Source organism: Columba livia, chromosome 1 (genome assembly GCF_036013475.1).
Source record: "Columba livia isolate bColLiv1 breed racing homer chromosome 1, bColLiv1.pat.W.v2, whole genome shotgun sequence".
In the NCBI taxonomy this organism is placed as follows: domain Eukaryota; kingdom Metazoa; phylum Chordata; class Aves; order Columbiformes; family Columbidae; genus Columba; species Columba livia.
Window position 1 is genome coordinate 160,506,270 of NC_088602.1, and position 21,959 is coordinate 160,528,228.

The following is a 21,959-nucleotide window of genomic DNA, read 5'->3' on the forward strand; positions in this document are numbered from 1 at the left end:
GTTCACTGCTTTAACAAAACTGCACAGATGTGCCCAAGAGTTAGATTTTGCAAGGAAGGGGAACAGTATTTACTGTATGCTTCCCAGCCACAAAGATTACGCAAAGAAAAATACATACTTAACGTAAATTGGAAAAGATGTAAAATTAATGCTTGCTGTGCAAGTGCGCCCTTGTAAATTAGACTGCCTATAAAATAAATCGGTAATGATGAGTGTTATTTTTATAAGTATGACGTATGCTACTGTTCATCACATGCCATTAGAAAAAAGCACACAATTAAAGATCCAAGCAGCTGCTCTACTCATATCAACTGTCTGCCAAACGTTATGTTATGCTTTTAGTTTAATTCAATAAGTGTGAAGAAAAAAAGGGAGATATGCAACTTGGTTTCTATTAGTTTGGAAAACTAGGCTTTAGAAGAAAGCCTTGTTTATAAATCAGTTATTCTGTACCTTTTTTTTCTCTTTCAGCCTTTAAGCAAAAGAAAAAAATCCAAGAAATGCTTCTTATAAGATGTGGGTTGAACTCAATGCCCCATCAAAAAGCAAGGACCTGCCTATTTTCGTTTCCTTTCCATTTAAACAAGCTCATTTTTTTAATACTAGTTTCAGTAAGCAGGCAATATTCTGAAGGGAATTCCCATGAAGTGTTCAAATTACAAATATCTTATACCTGATTATTTCTCATATTGATCATGTGATCCAAGGAAAACTAACATTTTATACCTTTTCATGAACCTTTTGCCCTGGCTCCATTCCTTCAATATGCTCTGATTCAGCAGCCCCTTCACCAGCCGCCATTTTCCTTTGAATGTGTGCATTTTGTTCACGCAAAGCTACAATCTGCAAAAGAAAGTAAATAAGTGGTCAGTATACATAATAAAAGGACAAAGTACTGAGCATGCAATTTGTCAAATTTATTAACATTTTGTTCCAAAAATGGGCCATTTGTAGTGTTTGCAAAATTATGTCTACACATGCAGAAAGGTTTTAAAAAACCCCAAATATATTAATATTGACTAAAGGGCATTAAGGAAACAAAGAAACCTATAAATGACAGGATAGTCAACATTGTCTTGTTTTATCTTCTATCCTTACTTTGTGCTAGGGAACCGTGTTGTGTTTTGTTTTGTTTTTTGATGTTGTTGTTGTTTGGTTTGGTTTGGGTTTTTTTGCTTGTTTGTTTTGTTTTGTTTTTTATAGATTGTAAGATGAAAGAGCTGTCATACATTGAAGAACAAGACTCATTCTTTCATATGGAACACAACGGAAGTAACTGGTGTTACAGGAAATCAGTGTCACAAGGCTGAAAATTAAAACCAAGTGATGTAAAATAAAGTGCTAGTTTTCTGTCAGCTTTCCATCTGTTAGTAGCTGCAACATACGTTTTAAGTGTTTCTTGTCAAGAAAAACATGTCCACAAAAGTTCACTAGTATGGCACTCATTGACAATTTTAGTGCATATACGAGCAGGTTTTCTTGTATTAAAAATATTGTTTTATTTATCAGTAGTGCTATTAAAATCTCATCCAGCTACTGGAAAATAAGCTCCTTTCTCTCTGACTTTGTAGCTTACTCTCAGACAATCAACAGCATGGAAAGATTCAGGTCCTATGATGTGTTGGAAAATCTGGCTAATATAAAACTCACTTATTTTGATAAATTGCACAGTTCAGTCTCTTTGTACCCTCTGTTTCATAAGCCCATATAATAAATGATTTACCCAATGGATCACATTAGTATATATTAAAAACAGTAGAATGTATAGCTGCCATTTTTGGAAAGCTGATGTAAATTTAAAGGCTTCTATCACTGTATTATTTCTGCAAAAATCCTGAGTCAAAACCACCCTAAAACACTGTCCTGTCCTAGAATAAAAAAGCATGGAGTAGGAGGAAAGAATTAAGGCAGGATTATCTGGTGTGTAGTTTAATTTTAATTTAGATTAGAAAAATATTTACTTTGATCTTAATAATTTAGTTTGAAAATAATTGTTCTTCAAATGTGTTTTTTAAACTTATGTTCAAGTTCTGATTTTAGAGACCATCTGAATCAGCTTTGACCAGTATCCTAGATCTGAGGGACACACCCCTTTAAACAACTCTTCCTTAATATAAATATTGAAAGCTGTTGTGATATGAGTCAGGACGATTCACTACTCACAAAGTTCCAAGTTACAGCCCTTGTCGAACTCATGTGACTCCCACTGATTTCAGTGCCAAGGCTGAGATTTGAGGGCGACATTTCACCCAGAACAATTATAGGAAAATATAAGAGTGGGAATTAAAACTGTCTGAGACAATCTGTATCTTCTGACATTAAATAAATACACCGAGTTTTAAAATGTGTTGCTTAAATAAGAGAATTAAGTCTGAGAAAAAAAGTTGTTACAATTTCATTACCATAGATTCCCTTCGTAAACCGTAATCATAACTTAATAACTATTTTTTTTTTTTTTTTTCTGAATAGCTTCAGTTATTTCTTTCTCTTTATGGGTTCAAATGGTTCTCAAACCTAAATGCAGGAAATTATGGTCCCCAACAAACAAATCACCCATCAGTTAGTGCTATAAGTGACTTTTGGGTAGCTTAAGAGAGATACTTCAATGTATATATTATTAAATTATGATTTATGGAGAGTAATTATACATCATGTGAAACAAATAGAAACTCACAGCATATGTTAACTGACAGCCAACAACAGATCTGGATTTAAATATGCTAATCTGTCACTGATCCATTAAAATGCAGCGTTCATTATGCCTTATTTTGAAATATCACCTGTATCTAATACAAAGCCTTAATTGTCCTTTAGCTCAATAAGAATATTGAATAAATGCTATTGCAAAATTTTATCATTTCATCACATATTCCATAACAGTTTATTTTTTCTTAGCCTCTGGTTGATCCTTGAATCACCATTTTCTAAATAAATAAATAATTATTAAATAATTATTAAAAAAAATCCCTTTAACATGAAAGGCAAATAAAGGAATATAATGTTGTGTATTGTTATGTTGGGGTTTTTACTTAATTTTTTGAATGTTTGGGAACAATTTATTTGCGAAAAATCCATCACCCATAGAGCTTATTGTTTCAATGGTTTTATTATTTTAATGACTGTAGAGTCTATAGACTGGAACAACAGTTTGAAGTGTGGCATGTCTTAAAAGTTTCAGCTCTAGGGTAGTCATCAGATTACAGATCTGAGTTGTGAAGAACCACATAGCTAACTTGCTTGCATACTTGTTCTACCTTCTTGATTTAATCAATAAATTAAGGCAAAATTAATGTTCCCAAAGGAGCATGGCCACCCTCCTGTGTCTTACAAATAAACATGAATTTTTACTTTGCAGTTTGTTGAAGTAAAAGGTTTTTAATTGCCATCACAGTAGCGTTTATTACTTAGTTATTGTTTATTTAACTTCCTAGGTAGCTTCTGAATTTTAACATTCTAATGAACATTAGAATGAACATTAGAGCAAACAGTGATCATAGCACAGAATTAGGTAAGAAACCAATTGTTCAATGTAGATAAAACTCAGTAATATTACTTTTGAAAAATGCATATTTATTAGATTGATGCTTTTATGTTTATGATAACATTCTTAATGATGATGGTGTCATATCTGCTAAAACAAAAAACCCACAAAATTTAAAAAAAGACACTTTATTAGAAAATAAATCTAGACAAATACCACTGTATTTACCATTGTTGTACCCAAAATTGGGTAACCAACCTAAGTATTCACATACAAATAATACCTGCTAAGATATGATCAAACATATCACATATTTTTTTCTTTTATCAGCTTCTGATTGTGGACCTCACATCATTATATTCCTTTTCTAAACTGCTATCACAGACATTGTTTTCCTCTTTAGCACCCTTGTCAAGATTTGACCTGGACCCGGAGCAACATATTTCAATGTGACTGTAATCTGAAGTGAGTGTAAAACTGGGCTCTCCATGGTTAAGTCTAAGGATAGCTTCCTGTCACAAGTCTAAATTGGGCTCCCTGCCAAATTTGCCAAACTCAGTCAACTGAACTGAAAAGTTGTTTCTTGATTAAGAAAAATGATACAACAGTTGTGAATTTAAGAAGATTTAAATATAGCTGGACCTTTCTAACTTTTGTGGTTTAAGGCCATGAAAATATCCTGTAATCGAAATAAATGCTCCTTTAGATTGTTCTCTTTTCACAAGCATGTTGCTCTTCAACATACTTCTTACTTTGTAGTCAGTTTTTGTGACTGACAAGGGACAATTTTATTACACTGAAGTTTTTAAGAACTTCCATCTATTTAGATTCAGTCCTCTGGATTTCAAAGGTATGCAGAAACCAGTGGCACGATTTCTAAAGTCCCACGCTGTCATAATAATTCTAAACATGACCGTACACAAATTATACTCTTTTGTCTCAACTCCAAAATCTCTTCAACTTTCCCAAAGCCCAGCTTTCTCAATTACAGTTTTGGTAAACATCCCTACTATATTACCAATATAAATTACCTCCAAGATCTTAGTAGTATTTATGTCCATTATTTACAGACATCACTGAATTAAGTTAGGATTCAAGAATTCAGATTCAAAATTACAAGTGGTTTTCATTTCCTTAAATGACCAAATCTGCATCTCACGCCTGTAAAGCTGAAACTAGTAGTCTGAATTAATGTGATAAGGGAATATTAATGTCAACTATTAAAATATACAATAGAACAGGATATCAATACCTAAGACAGAACTGATCTGAAGAAGTACCTGACGTTATGAAATCACACCCATTACTCATACTGAAAAAAGACAACATAATGAATAAACAAATAAAGATTACACAAGACTATAAATCAGTAAGCAACAGCATAATTTCCATCTATTTAGCAAGAGAACCAATCTGTTTACTAGTAGTTGTAAACACCCTGTGTTTTGGTGTTCCGGACTTTTTTGTGAGCATGTACTAAATGACTGCTACTTTGCAACCAGACATGTAAGTACAAACCTGAATTAATTTCTTATTTTCTTGGTCAAATTACTGTAAGTAAGAAAGCAGCACATAACCTACAAAACACTTATAAACCTTGCAGATATGAGTTAGATATAAGACAAAAATATGTAGGTAAGTATTTCCTTGTTCAAATCATATTAAATTGAAATCCCTTCAGGATGGTGGAAAGGAGCTAAATGTATTAATTTTTCTGTTTATGAATTATCCTGATATTTGGCCCATATACTGCTGAGAACGTCAGGAAGTAGGAATATTAACTTAAGACAAAAAGAATGATTTTATACTTGAAAGCTCTGTGGGGCTCAGGGTTTGGAAGCCTGAGGTGATTGCTGGTGGTATTATCTGGTAAGATTTGGGGTGAATGGAGTTATCTGATAAGATTTGGGGTGAATCAGAGAATATTGACTAGTTAGGGGCCAGACAAAATAACACCCTCACCACTAGGCTTTCTCTATAAGTGTTCTGTCATCCTCAGGGAGAAGTTGTTGTTACTATCAATGTATATCATATAGTGTAAATTACAAGCATGGTATTCTGGGTACTTCGCCTAAACATAAAAATTTCCCTTGCTTTAAATCTTGGTTCCTGAGGCCATGTTCCCAGTGCTGCTGTTCTGTAAAAAGTGAGTTCTCCATCTCTGACCCCAGCACACTCTACTTAGAACATAGTCTACTTAGAGCAAAAATGGTAGGTTTCAGCCTTGGGCATCCTGTAGCACCCAGTGACGTAAGCCAGAATTACAAGAACTGAGCTAAAATCTTGGACTTATCTGGCTGGCACAGAGCAGGATAACTGAAAAGCCAGAAAGCTGAATACTTAGGTTAAAGTGGTTATCTCATTCCTTCTAAAAACATTGGAGAGAGAAACATCGCCAGTGGGTCTTCTGTGTCTAAAACAGGTGAGATGAATGACATGTATATCTCTTCTCTTGACTGAAGGGAAAACAGATTACTATCTTAAACTAAAAACTCTTACTACAACAGCTGAAGTTAAGCAAAATAAATACCATTAAAGGATGAAAGAAATTCCAGAAATAACTCACGTTATGAAGTGAAAAAGCATGCTTGCAATATGATACTATACACTAAACTGGTCCTGCACACTTTTTAGACACGGCAGGGAAAACTCTTCCAGCTATCTTATGGATACACATTTCTCTTCTCACAGTGTGTATACAATACAGAGTACTGCACACGGTACGGTATTAAAAAAATTCAGCTATATGTTTTCAAAAGTATATTGGCTCTGTGTAGGATAAATAAAATCCCATTCTAATTCTTAAACTAGTTGCATAATCAATTTCTCTATTGACTTTTTCCTTAATGCTTTTGCTATTCAAATTGTATTTAAAACTATCTGCCAGTAAAGGATTTGAATGTAATTACTGCAATTATTTTGACTGAATTTTGCTTTCTACTGGATAAATTAATACAGTATGTAGAGATATAGATGCTGGAGTCCTCAGCACAGGAAGACATGGACCTGTTGGAGAAGGTCCAGAGGAGGCCACAAAAATGATCAGAGGGCTAGAACAGCTCTGCTGTGAGGACAGGCTGAGAGATTTGGGGTTGTTCACCCTGAAGAAGAGAAGGCTCCAGGGAGACCATATTGCAGCCTTTCAGTACTTAGAAGGAGCCTGTGAGAAAGATGAGGACAGACTTAGTAGAGCCTGTTGCAATAGGACAAGGGTTAATGGTTTTAAACTAAAGGAGAGCAGATTCAGACTAGATACAGGGATTAAATTTTTTGCAGTGAGGATGGAACATGTTGCCTGGAGAGGTGGTAGATGCCCCATCTCTGAAGATATTAAAGGCCAGGCTGGGCAGGGCTCCGAGCAACCTGATCTAGTTGAAGGTGTCCCTGGTCATGGCGAGGGGGTTGGACTACATGAGCTTTGATGTTCCCTTCCAACCCAAAATATTCTATGGTTCTATGATATAAAGATATTTAATTTAACTAATAAACATTAAAGACTAGATGTTTACAGAGGTTTCTTTTTGTAGGATTCTTCCTAATAATTAAAACAGTAGGATTTTTTTACTTAATTATTTATTTTTTTTTTTTCCCTTTGAATTTATTTATATTTGATTTAAATATTTTTAGAATGAGTAAAATATAATGTTTTTTTGTTAACAGAGGCTCTAAACACATATATACAATGTTAGGCCATCCCCTAAAACCAGTAAGAACCTGGGTCACCACAAGAAAGGAAAGCAGTAAAGGAAGTAAATGATTTGAAGTTTTTTAAAAGCTATTTTAACAAACTTCCCCTACCTTAAACCATTGAACTTGTTTCTTTGATCTTTCAACACTGAAACAAATCTATTCCAGGCAATTAAACTCATTGATAACCATTTTTCACTGAGCTGCAACTGACAGATCTAGAAGGCTTTTTGTTTAACCTCTTCTTATCAAAAAGGTGTTTCTTTTTACATTGATAATATGCTAAATCAAACTTCTTGTGACTATGTTGTGTCAGTTTTCCATTTGGCTCTTATTTATGTAAGTCTTTCAGAGAAGAGTGAAATTCCCTACTTGGATGTACTCCTACATTATTCTGTCATAACAGTCTATATTAAAACAGTGCTAAATATCAGATTTCAATCAACTGAGAACATAACTCAGACTCCTGGTCCACCTTCTGACTTTGCTTTAATTTTGACACGGGTAGCTTGTGTTAAGCATTAATCAATGCCTATAATTTTATACAGTAAAAATTAAGTATAGCATAGAGAATAAAAATGCTTAGACATTGAGGCGATTTCCTTCTACTTCAATGGAAATTTAAATCCTGATTCATAAATGGAAACACTGTATTTTCCAGTTATATCTCTAATTTGTATTGCTCTCAACACTGCCTTTCAGAGCACTGGTTAGAAAGTTCAGAGACATTGAAATAAAGTGATTGAAATAATTTCAATTGTACAATAAAATTGTCATTATTAATATTTTATTTTAGTTATAGGGCCTGAAATGCACCAACTTTTTCTTGGCATCATATATCTTTTGAAATAAATTATAACGCTAATCAGCATTTTGATTATCAGAATCATGTATAAACAATACACCACATTTCTTTCATTCTTTGGTAGAGGAAAAAACCACAGCATAGGATGTACACCTGCAAAACTTATTCGTGAAAAAAAAAAAAATTGATCCTTTTTTGAATCTGGGTAAAAAATATATATTATAAAAAGAGAATTTTTCATGAGGGGAACAGCATTTTAACCAAATAAGACAATTATGTGATATTTTATGTGATCCTGAGGGCAAGTTTATGAAGGATGCAGCTCATTTGGTGGGGGTCACCTAGATGCCTGCTGTAAATTGTAAGAACAGGACTTTCATAAAAACCTCAGATATGTCAAAATATTAATTTTAATTGTATTCCTCTATGAGGAAAAAGGAATCTTTTAATTATCATATTTATTGAGACTTTCAATATTTAATTCGAATCCCACTGGATAGCTTCAGCTTTTACTGCAATTTTAATGACTCTGTCAGTTGAGGTGTGACAGATTTAGCTGTAATACCTAAAGACATCTGTGCCTCCATCCTCTCAGTCTGAGTTTATCAGCAGAATATCACAAGAAGCATGAGTAAGTGCCCAGGAGTTGCTGGTCACGAGTTTCCACTTCAACACAGTTTCATATAGGATGCAAAACTAGGAACTGTGGTACCCGAGGTGCAGAAATGCATTCTCTGTTATAGGGGCGGGGGATATTATACAAGTACAGAGAAAAATCTACTGGGGATTTGAAATTTCTCAGCACACTCATCCAGTCCACAAAAGTAATGCAATTTACAAACCAAAGGCAAAACAAATTGTCTCAGCGGTGTCTGAAATTCTTTTCTTCCCCCACTTTCCAGCTTATACTCCTTCTTCCCCCACTGCTTTGTACTTGCCGCCCCATGACCGCCAAATTATAGCAATTCCAGCATAGCATAGTATACACTTACCTGCATATGTTTTCATCACGTTCATATGACTGAATACCTCACTGATAAGTTTGCATGACACCACTCAGAAAAAGACTAACAAGAACTCTGTACAGGTGTTACAATGTTACAGTTTAGAAGTAGTCAAGCTGGTATGAAAATATTTGAATGGGAATCTCTTTCTACAGTATAGTGTTTTTTTGAATAAACAGTTAAATTTTGCCTGAAAGTAGATACATTATTAATAGTTTTAATTTGTTCTGGCAAGATTAGCCATTTCTAGGCTTTAAACATATTGCACTTGAACAGTCCTATTTTCAAACATGCCCAAAATACACGTCCTGAAGAACTGGGGGAAACCCCTACATTCACACATGCGGGCATTGCACATGTTCCTGCATATTTGTTTATTTTGTGTTCTGGAATGAGATAAGAAACCAGGTAGGAAAGGTAAAATCATAACACAGAACCTTTTGGCACAATAAATCATATTTTGCACAAAATAAACCACTTCTAATTTACGTCATGCTGTCAGGGTTTGCAGGTTCTCAGAGGAAACCTTGAATATGCCAAGCTACAGGGTCTTCCAGTAAAAAGCATGGAAGTGGATGCAACCACTGGCCCCACAGGACAGTAGCTGGATCACAAACTCTCACTGCAGGAAACAAAGGTACCAACCAAGTGCCAGCTGCCCTGATAAGGAACACCTGGAGAACTGCAAAGGATCTGAGGATTCACAGCTTGACTGCACTGCAACACAACCTATTTAAATTCCAATACATAAAGCAGTGCACTGCCTTAGGTGTTTTTGGCAGGTATCATCCTGACACCTGCCATTTAAACTCTCAAGAGACTTCATTTTCCCCAATACAAATTTATATACTAATCAACATCACTGAACTAACTCTATTTAGTCATCCACTAATGATGACTTTCTCAGCCTTATGACTTTCTCAGATCAATAAATTTTTAATTATTTCCAGCAATTAGTGGCATTGATTCACAAATTCTGATTGCCTTCATTTTCTACATTGACCAGAGGAAGAGCCCAAGTAGGGAGCTTGCCTCATCTTTGAATAACAGTGATGAAGCATGTACTAGTGAGATGGTCCAGTAATAAGACCACCAAAGTGTTCCTGAAAACCCAGGGGAAGAGGTGGTGTGTGTGGCTCAACCACCTTCTCAACATTCTTCACTAGACAACAGCAGATGAAAGTCTAAGATTCACAAACTTGTCTAATAATGTAAATTCCTTCTCATCTACCGAAGTGTCTGTCTTTGGCAGATGGGTTAAAGAAAGGATTAAGGCAAGAAGCAGATTTTTTAATTTATTTTCTTTTTTTTTTTTTTATACCAACAGACAAGCACATACAGAATTTTGGAGCTATCCGTGTATAAAAAGATGTTAATAAATACACTTGGAAAAGTGAGGGGTTGGTTTGTTGTGATGGGAGGGACAACTTTCTTCCCACAGTGGTAGATAAAGTATCTGTACATTTCAGTATCATGATCAAATGAACTGCATTGGATTGATGACCAGCTGTATACATAGTATTTGAGAGAATGAATACAAGATGCTCTTCAGGGTATCATAAATTCACACTCTGATTTCATAAACCAAAATTCTCATAAATCCATACAGAGGCTTTTAAAACAACAGATAAAAATTAATCTCCCTGAAGATGGCTCTAGTGCTAAAATGCTTTAGTTTTGCCATCCAGCAATGCAAGTTCCGACCTTTGCAACCAGTTATATTGAAAAGTGCAAATGTGGACCTAGAGCTTTATTTTCACAACAGGTGGGAGTTAAAATAACCATGGACCACACAGCTTTGTAATCAACATTAGTCACGATTTGACAGAACAAAATAAAAGAAAAAAAGCCCTTTCAGGTTGCAAAAGCATCTTTGGAAGGCAGGCAATGAAACCTCCAGCACTAACAATGCACTTTGGGGAAAGAAAAAAAACATATTTTTTTTTTTTTAACTTAGCACTTTGTCTTCTCTCCCATTCAACTACTTAAAACAAAAAGAATCAGACAAATTTACAGGGCTTTTGTAAGACTCTGAAAATTCACTTGTGAACTAAGTGTTCATGTCTGGCTGACAACCTCAGGTAGGTTTACTTTATATGTGTCTTGACTCTAGTATATTTTATTGCTATTTAAGTGGTGAGCTTTCCAGAAACTTTACACAATTGAGCCCTTTAAAATATGTCTTGATGTGTCAAGAAAAATACTACTTTATTCAAAGGAAAAAACTGTAGGAGTTATGAGTAATACATATTTTCAACATTTTAACATCAGAAATTCTTCTCTTCCTTCATTTTTGAGATTGTTGATCTTTTAGATCTCTTTAGCTTTCATTGCTATGGAGCAAATACTTATTTAGGTGAAATCATCCTCATGAGGGCATCTTTTTAACTCTTGGAGATTGGACAGTAGTAGGCCTAATGAAAATAAATCTTATACGTTTGGTACAGAGCTTAAATAAGCAGAAATTGAAATAGAACCTCTACAGTCTTACTCCTTAATGGCCAAGAAGTGTTGCCTTATCATTACCAAAAACCCAGCGTTTGACAGCGAGTTTTGCAAGAGAATGTACATTCAGATTTACAAGAACACTTTTTAAGCTGATCAGAGGAGCGTTGTAAAAGACAGTTGACTTAGAGGGTCTTTACCTTGTAGCAAAAGGGGGAGGTAGTACACCGAGCCCTCAGTTACAGTTCTTTAATGGTTTAAGTAAGTCTTTACCTTCTATGCTTCAAGTTCTATCAAAGAAAGATGAAACATCTTGTTTCTGCAGTTTCTGGTATGTCTTGATCATTGTATTCTTACAATCTTGATGCAGGCGCTGTTCTCTGTGACCCTGCTTGTATGGTGGCTAGCACTTTCAGACTCTGCTTTCATGTCACTGAAGTGTAAATAATGAATGACAAGGTGCTAAGATGACTAGAGATGCTCTGAATCTGTGGCAGATCCATAATTTTAACTGAAAAACATGAAAGTACTAACCACACATGTGATCTTTTACTGTTGACAGGTCCTGGCTCTCAGAGTTTTATTGACATGCCTATGAAAGTTACATGTGTTGCTGACAAGGGTACTGAGGTCCAGGGGTAGCCCACAGCTGTGGCACTCGGCTGCAGCAGGGGACTGCTCATGGGACCTCCTGCCACCCCTTTACACCATCTCTGAGCCCTGACTCCTTCTGAACACTAAGTGTCTGGATCAGCAGTCATTTTTATGCTTTAAATTACACTGGTAATAAAGCAATAAGGTCTATTTCTCTGCTTCATTATGACTCCTGAAGCAAATTAAGTGTTACTGTGTAAGTAACTGTCTTGTGCTATTGCACGTAGTCTACAGCGTGCACCATTTATTTCCATGGTGTACTGGCAACACTTTGTAAATAGGAGTCATTTAAAGCAATTGTGCAGTTGCTGTTATGAAAAAGAGTATCTGTCAAGATTTTTTACAGAATATAACCAGGTACATTTCAGTACATTTTCTTCAGAAACTGTTATCTAAGTAAACAAAAATGTGCTACTTTTAATTTGTCAGAAAAATTGTATGAAATATGATACATGAAAGAACAGCCTTTTACAGAGATGCACAATGGTTTCATTATGGTGTGTATTTGACTAACTAATCTTGCTTTTTTTCCCTAACCAAACTCAAAAAAATAGTAGCAAACTTATTATTCCTTCATTATTCCTCTCACAAGGGCACTAGTAAGGTATCCAAACCGGGGCACAAAAGCCCCAGAGTTTGTTGGTAGCATGGGCACTGACTTCCAGATGGTCAGAGCTGAAGTTGGACTTGGCAGAAATATTATGATCTTCATTGTTTTCAACAATACATGAGTTATTGATGTATATAGATGTATGGTGTGTGCATAGATATGACATATATGATAATGTATACATGGTATTTTATACAGATATATATACAAACACTGCGTATATATAATTATATATGCATACATATGTTTGTAGATACAAACATATTTTTAGTATCCAGGGCATTGATCATAAATAAAATAATCTGCCTCTAAGGCTTTATGTAGGTGCTCTTAGTACTTAAGCATTTGATTGAAAACTACCTATGTTTAAGATATAAAATTCAGTTTGAAAATCCTACTCAGGTTAAAATGAAGTATTTGGCTATTTGGACTGCAGATCTGTTTTCTTCTTCTGACTACAATAATATATTTCTCACAAAGTAAAAACAGTCTTTCCCAAATGAAATTTTGTATTCTTTGTCTGCATATTGTCACATAGAGGCTATGAGATTGTTTAGATTTATTTTGACTGGACACATCTGTTACAAAAACCCCACTATTCTCCATGTGTAGGCAGTTTTATTAGATTTTCCTATACAGTGTATCTGTATTAAAATCACCATCTGTGCTACTGGTTGTACAAAACATGCAAATAAAACAGATGATAGGATATGAGTAAAAATCCAGAAAGGAAATGAACCTCACCCTAGAATTGCAATTAAAGAATATCAAAGCCCTGATCTGCATTCACAAACTGAAGAAATCTCAACTTAAATCTTACTCCAAGTCTGTTGAAAGCAAAGCACAGTAGAGTGAATTAAGGTCTATATTTCAAATATTAAACCAACTGTGCTCATTTAAGTTAGTCAAGATCTTAATAATTTTCAATGACATTCTTACTGGAAGTAAATTTTTTCCACAGCTTTTTCCATCAAAAATCCAATATGTGTTCCTCACTGATACAATTCTTATATATATTTTTAATGATAAAGAACATTCTTCAGAAGTGGAACTTCTAAAATAATGTTTTGATTCTATGATTACTGCAGCAAATAAACTAAAATTATAGCCATTTTCTAATGCAAAGGAATTAATATATGTTTTCCTCTTTTGCTTCTTTTCTTTTGTAACCATGGATTCTACACGACTCAAGGTGTCCAAACTACACTCTCCAGGTGCAATGTCAAACAGGCTGGGTCATTTCTTATGGACTGAACCAAGCAAAACAAGCCCTCTATAACTTCTGTTGGAATAATTCCACCTATAAATTGTTAGTCTCTGTCAATATTAACTAAGATTATTTAAAATTTCCTAATGCTGACATTCTCCAATCAAGGTCCCAAAGAAATACGAGTATCTAATTTTGCCTCATCAAAACCAATAATATTTTTTACATTTTTGGATCCCGAGTAAGATTATTTATATACTTATTTCTCTTTCAGACAGATAATGACAACTTGTCTGCAGTAAATTAAAAAAAAAAAAAAAGATTTAAAAAGTATCCTGATACATTTACTTAAGTAAGCTGCCATGCCACACATCTAATTCAAATGTGTAAAGACAGAAATTAGTGCTGTGGAACACGGATTATGAAAAACTTCCACCAAAGAAACCCAAAACATTTTGCTCATTACCAGATTTAAAACTCGTGGGCAACAATAGCTTTTTGCATAGTTAACATTAAACTAGATGGCTAAGTTTGAAGTCAGAATGAAACGCAATTACATACAGCACATAAAGATTAAATTTCAAACAAAACTATTTCTAATTATGTGCAACGTTGCAGAAAAATATAATTTGGCAAATTTACACAGATATTTAAAATTAAATTTCAGACCACAAAGAAGGTCTCTCCAGAGTTAGACGTGTAAAGTTATAACCTAAAAGAAAAAAAATGTTGGAGAGAGTTTGCAAAGCAATAACTTTCAGTTTCAGCATTCTGAGACAACACGGTAAAATGAGGTACTATAGATGAAGGCTGTTTCAGACTTTTTGCAAAATTATACCTAAAGTCACCAGAAACAGGTATAAGCCATCTAGCCTGGTCTTCTCCAGAAGAAAAGTCACTGGATTTCACCCAGTTTCATCCAGAGATTTATCTCCACAATTTCTGAATTTCAGAATGATGAAATTAAGTGTTTATTACACTTTCAATAAATGCACATGCTATTATTCTCAGCAAACTATTCCTTTAACAACATTTCTACTCTAAAAATCACTTTGCATTGTATTTACATACAAAGGCCACCAAGAAACTCCTGTAACAAAAAGTGCCTTAAACTAACAGGGCCTGAAACAGCTGGGGATAAAAGTATGTTTTTGTCTGCAACCATAGGTACAAAGAACACACCACAGTTTGCTCAAGTTTTACGTTCAAATACATAAACATTAAATAATATTTCATCAGCAGTAATGATACTACAATCATGTCTGCAGCACCCCTCATGGTCAGAGTCACAACTATCCTCAAGTGTTAGAAGTAACTGCATTTTTTACTGGTTTATTGATTTGCCCTGCAAAAGTTAGGTAACTAACACGGTATTTGAAAGTTCTTTGATGAATAAGCAGCTACTTTCTGGTGTTTCTGGTACAGAATATGAAGAATCATAAATTTCAAATCATCCTTTCTCTGCAGTGATGTCAATCATTTATGAATGCTTTCATGGATACTATAAAAATAGCATTAAGGCACCCTAATGAAGAAACTAACCCACTGTGAGGAAGAAACACATTGCCTCAATAAGAGAATGCATGCAGTTATGTGAAGCAGAGATCTATGGTGCAAATCTCCTGTAATCTGTCTGATAGCTCCAGGAGTTAAATTTATCCTCAAAGATTGAGTAAAATTCTGTAGAAACAAGTGGAAACTGTAACAATGAGGTTTTAAATAGAAGCCTGAGTGTTTAAAATATAATCTATGTGTCATTTGACAGAAGCAATATAATGTTTTGTGGCATTTGCAAACAGCATTGGCATTTTCAACAAATGCTGAAGAAAAGCATATGGCAGTACAATCATATGTAAACTCAAACCAGTAATTTCTCTAATTTCAAATTCTACACAGTCCCATTTTTTTTCTCTGTTCCTAAACTATATTTTTGAGGAAATAAATGTAATTAAAGCTGTATTTTCCATGTACATTTTCTACTAATGAGGGAACATGAAAAAGCCAGGATACTAACCAGAAACAGGAAAGGGTTTTGTAATGCCTCTTATCATATGATTCATATTAACACAGGAAGATTTCACAAGAGCTGGGTAAGTGTTTAAGAAGGGCAAGATAAAATTTGTGTGCAAAGTAAGCACAGTTATTTAAAAAATTACTTTTAGCCAGTACAGTATTTACTATGTTTAAAGCTTAACTTTACATACAAGCCTTGGGGAAAAAGCTCTTAAATGTCATTTTTTGGGAAACTGTTGAGAGTTCTGGGAAACAGTGAAATCTGTTAATGGAAACCACAACAGTTGTCATTTAACACTGCACATTGCAGCAGAAATGGATTTAAAAGCATCACTATGGGCCATGGCACCACCTGTCTATAATCTGTGTATCCGTGCTCTGTGGAAGCCACTAGAGTTTGAGTTCCTGGTGATATATGGTGCTAATGAAATTTCTCAGTGTGGTGTTTGCATATGCTGTAGTTTAGCAAACTTTTAACAAAGACTCACACCCATAAGGCTAATAAGAGGATTTCAAAAGCTGTGGAACAAAAGTGGTTATCTTGCAAGTAATTTCAATATTAATTTCTGTGATGATCATAAATGACAAAACAAGGAAGGAAAAGTTGCATCCCCCTTCCTTTGCGAATGAAACTCATTGTTCTCAAGTTAATGTGTAAAAAGGAAGATGGTTAGCAGAACCTTGCTGGGATTCTAAAATGTTCATATAGTCAGTGAAAAATGTCACATTTACCTTCAGAACAACCATAGACAGAGATTATTGTACCGCTGAGCTTTTGTATTGGATGTACCACTTGCAGTTTGCTAATTGCTATCCGCAAATCATAACCTTCAGGAACAAAACTATTTGGAGAGACCATGGGTTATGTGGAACCAGATCAAAACCAGCATCATTTTAAAAGTGTCTGAGGGAAAAGTGAATGTAGTTCTGTTTTACAGTAATTTTCACTAAAAAATGGGAAGTAATTTTTTTCAGAAAATTAACAATATCTACCATTCATCTTAGATACAACAGACACAATATATAGGACAACATCTACCAGTTGTGAACACATAATAGCTTCTAGTGCAAGCATAAAAGAATAAAATGTGATAATTTTGGCCGATAAAAAGAAAATATTATAAGGATGACTATGGAATTTAATTACTGTAGGTAATCCTCTTGCCCTAGTCTGCATGAAAACACTCTGAACAGCAGTCCAGATTGCTGCTGTGTTTAAAGGTCCCTTCTACTGCCAGTAATCAGTTGCAGTAAAATAAAATATATAGTCAAATAACTTTTTCCCCTAGTAAAACACATATTTAAAGAATTTCAATCCGATCTTTAAGTGTAATATAGGTCCATTTCGTATCTCCCCCATATTTGGAAGCCTACTGCCTGATTTGGAGAGCTGCTGTTTGTAAGGAGTAAGATAACTAATTTTTGCTGTCTGTGCATTAGGTATCTACATATGAGTTTGTTGTCAGAGTCAGTTACCTAATCTAGGCATCTGGTGTCACTGCAGTGACAACAGGTGTTCCTTTCCCCTGCCCCCTAGCTCCAGACAGACACAGCACCCCTACCAATTTTGTGTAGATTAACCACCAGGTTAGCTGGCAGGCTGGATTTACTAACGCTCCACTGATTACAGTCAAATTTTAGATACTGGCTCATGTGGTGACACTCAAATTCAAGAGTCCTAATTCTGAGCTGAAACCCATGCTCTGTAGGATACAGTATAAGGTTCACCGTTTGTAAACATGTTCTAATAAGGAGCTGATGTAGCCTCTAATTGTCCTCTAGCTGGACACAATTTAAACCCAAGACTTCATATTCAGTAGAATAGTTAATTTCAGTTAATTCCATCCCCATAGTATTATTAAACCTGTAGTAAAAGTAAGGATTCCCTTGATAATTTGATGCATATTTTATATTGTAATTTATAGAAATTTGACTTTTAAAAAATATTGTGAACTGCTAACATATTAAAAATATTACATCAAATCAAAATAATTTCTGTGTAACATTTAATTGAAAAGGAGATAAACTGCATATTCACTTTTTATAGAAACTAGCGTCTTTGCAGAATCAAAACAGAAATGAACCATTTGGTGGACATCCTTGTTTCTGAAAAGTTCAGCTGAACCAGCATCAGTGACTTATGCCATATGGATACTCACTTTTTTACCTTTGTGTGATTATATGTAAACATTAGCTATACAAGCTAAGTTCTCCCAGTGGGCCCAACTGTCCATCTCAATTGCTTCTGCAGTTTAAAGTCAATATGTGTTACTATTCTCTATGAAATCTGAAGTGCTTTGTGGGATGGTGTTGGCAACTAGAGATGAAATCAGCTTTGCCAGGTTTACAGATATTTTCACTCCCTTTGCTATGTATGTAACATGCTACAAAGACCATCTAATGATGGAAAGCTATATTCTCTCTCTCTCTCTCCTTTTTTCTTCTACATAAGGATATTTCCAATAAGTACTCATGAGTGTCTCCAGTATCTCATTGTTGTTCTATGTCAAAGCCACAGCCATAAGCTTTCAGAGAAAGGTGCCTTCATAACATACACATTTCTATTTTTTATTCCTGAATCTTATACTTGGTATCTACCTAATCATATACTTGTTTAATCAGGGGATCAATTTACTGTCACCATTTTATGTTTAGGTATAGTCCTGAATATGTAGCACACTCTTACAATCAGTATAAGAAAATGGAAATAAAAGAAAAATATTACTTCTTTTGGCAGAAGAGGCACTGAGTGACGGGAATACAGAAATCACTGAAAAACATACATTCAAGTCCCTTGGAAACTTGGCCCATTTACTTTCATATACAGTACAATAATTATTTAAAGCCTTTTTTTGCCTCTGTATTCACTGTGGAATGTAATATAAAACCAAGCATCTATATTGCAGTTCTCTAATTAATTTTGTCTTGTTTAAATAACTGATTGTGTGAACATTATCTGAACTCTTGATCAAATGCATTAACTGTTTGAAAATAATTCACTCATTCTCTTCCATGTCTCTTCCCATCTAGCTCTTTTTTCATTATTATTTAATTGAATTTCCCTTTTTCAGCTTTAACAGCATCTCACAGGAAACTAGAATAACAGTATTTGGATTGCATCAGTGGTCATGTTATGCTTGGCTCATTAAATGTCCTTCTAAGTGTTTTTACTATAACGTAGACACAAGGTTAACACAACATTTCTAAGGACGTGGGGCAGGAAAGGCTACGAAAGTCCTATTTCATTTTGATTTCATTGTGTATGTTTCTACTCTTTACTATCAATGTAAGTTTCACTTTAAAACTCCAAATAACAAGGCCATGCTCTAATGACCTGGTCCTATGCCCAGTGAAGTGAACTTCGATCTAATTGGATCATGAATGGGAGGGATTAGGGGAGTGTGATGCATCTCAGTTGGCCTGACTGACCAAAAGGGCTGCTTTGTAGTTAATAAACACTAGTGCAAATAACAGATTATGCAACACAGTGTAACTAAGTCATTTGAACCCAAGTATTCTGCACATTATGAAATGGAAGAATAAAAGAAGGATTTTATTTTTGGACAGAAACATGCAGTTACTTCAGAGAAGAAAGGGATGATTCAAAATATCTTGTTCCTAGTTTATAAAAAGGAAGTACTGGTATCTTAATTGCAGATCATACTTTTAAGAAATTTCTTTAAGGAAAAAAATATTTTAGGAGTCTTTATTTTACATTATCACATATTATTCTGAATCACAGGTATTCCACTTTTCCAGAATTACTTGGTAGTTCTTTAAGTTTATTTGTGGCTGTTTTCAGCTTCTGTTCTAAGCCTGAGTAAAATAACACCAGTAAACGGACATAACGCAAAATAGCATTCATTCAATTATATTGCTTGCCTTTTTTATTTTTAATAGAGTGAGATGCACACATCGGGTGGAGATTCAGAACACGATGGTAATAGTAAAGTCACTAGCAGACGCCATCACTGATATTTTCTGGCCTCAGAATTATCTCTCTGGGGTGCAAAATTCATCTCCATATGTGTGCACAATTGTGTGTGCAAGACAATTATGTGTTGCTATTCACCATTTCCAACAAAAGAGAACAATCTGCAAACTACCATACAGGAAAAAAAATATCTTGTTCAAATTCACAATAGTTATGTGGCACCACAGTTCACCGTGATACAGTGCAATTAAAAGCAAAGAGATAAACCTAAATGTCAGGGTCATCCATAATTCTTCCTCCACCAGTGTTAGCATTTATATAATATAATGTGTATATATGTGTGTGTGTGTTTTACTTGATTTTATGGTAAAATGGAAATTCAGGCTATAGTTTATAGTATCTGATGTATTTGTTGGTTCACTCTTATTTCATGTCCAGTACAAAATCTAGGAATCTATCACTAGCTCTTGGATTTCAGCTTGCTCAAAAGGGAATAGGAGAAGGGAATCAAGCAGTAAACAGAAGGTTGTATTAATCATACAACCACTTTCAACAATCTTCACTGAGCAGCTTACTCAGAATGTAATTTATCTTTTTTGTTTTACTTTTTTTTTTTTTTTTCTGACAGTTTTAGGAAGAGTGACAGGGAACACATGGGACAGAGTATTAGAGAAACTGAACCTCAAAATGGGAGAAAGTGTTTTATGTTACCTCCTGGTTAGCAGCAGCTAGTTCTTCTTCCAGTGCAGAGACTCTTTCTAAAGAAACCCTCAGTCGTTCCCTTACCTAGAAGAAAAATCAAAATATGTACAGTAACGTAATTTCTATCAGTCTTTAAAGATTACATAATCTGCCATATGCACTGCTGTATGTCCTGCCAGTCCATTTGCAGGCATGCGTGTTGTATCCTTTCATGAGACATACTGTGGTATTAAACATTTAAACTGTAGGAAGACTAAACCCACAACAATAGGTGTCAAGCTTTAAATGCCATACTGCTGTTCCACAGTTTACCTACAGTGTTATGGAATACACAGCAAATGCAAATATTCTAAGACCACATTAGGCATTGAAATAAAACATTGTTCACAAGCATCTTTTGCAAAGGATAAGAAAAAAAATATTTGCAGATGTTTTAAGTCCACTCCGTGGAAGATGACTAATCTGTTAATATTAATTTAATGCAACTAACCCTCTGAAAAAAATAACTTGCAGCATTGCCTTCAGGCACATATATTAAGGATTTTTTATACCATCATGCAGTTTGTTTGGGTTTTGCAAAAAGCCATAAACAAGATATACTCTCATAAGCAGAAAAGATTGTTGTGTTTGTACCAGTTTCAGAGATGACGGATTCTGTTCACAAGATGTCTATGTTCTACACCATAATTATATTATTATTATTATTATTATTGCATGCTAGTTATGTATATTAAATAACAATTTAATACTTATGAGACATATTTACTGTTGTTCGAGTGCTCTGGCTCATCATCAGCTCAGGTAGAAATAGGCAATGTAACCTGGCAATGTAGTCATCAGTCAGTCTCCCGATACGACCAAAGGCAAGTCTGACCTAAAGTGATCTTCAGTGCTGTGTGTAGGTGACTCTGTCTCTCCTGACTATGCAGGGAGCCTATGGCAGCTCCTCTCCTATTCTACACATTTTCATTAGGCACCTCACATTAAATGGCTTTACAACCTGTCTGATCATTCAAAGCTCAGGATTTATTTCTATGCACGTTCCAGCTACATTGTGGCAATGCTGTTCCAGCTGATGATCCAAGGAAGTTTAAGGCTGTTACCAACGTTTGTAGGGAAAGTCAGCATATTCTATTAGACCAACAAATGTAGCTGGAAAACAAAGCAAAACAAAAATCAATCTTCCATGTACAATGGAACATTGTACATTTTCATGTATGTACAATTGTTTTCACATCCTTGATAAATACAGAAGAACCCTGGAAATGTTGTGTATATCCTAATGCTTTCATACTTCTTCCAGCGATACCTCTCAGTCTAATAAATATTACCTTTCCTTACATACTTTATTTTCCATTACCACTAATAGAAGTGAAATTTTGCAAATAGACTCACTACATCCAAAGAATGGCTTAGA

General features: G+C 34.7%; 1 protein-coding gene across 10 annotated transcripts in view; it reads right to left on the minus strand.

Annotated features, from left to right (window-relative positions):
* The window catches only part of PPFIA2 (PTPRF interacting protein alpha 2), a 317,732-nt gene that overhangs the window by 76,893 nt on the left and 218,880 nt on the right, over window positions 1-21,959 (minus strand). For 8 of the 10 annotated variants that reach the window (XM_065041448.1, XM_065041457.1, XM_021299931.2 and 5 more), the window contains 2 exons: window positions 20,552-20,626; window positions 727-843 (listed from right to left, as the gene is read on the minus strand). In XM_065041448.1, coding sequence (XP_064897520.1) covers window positions 727-843; window positions 20,552-20,626 — 192 coding nt within the window. The remainder of the gene's footprint in view (window positions 1-726; window positions 844-20,551; window positions 20,627-21,959) is intronic. The other 2 variants (XM_065041464.1, XM_013370087.3) reach the window with 1 other exon arrangement.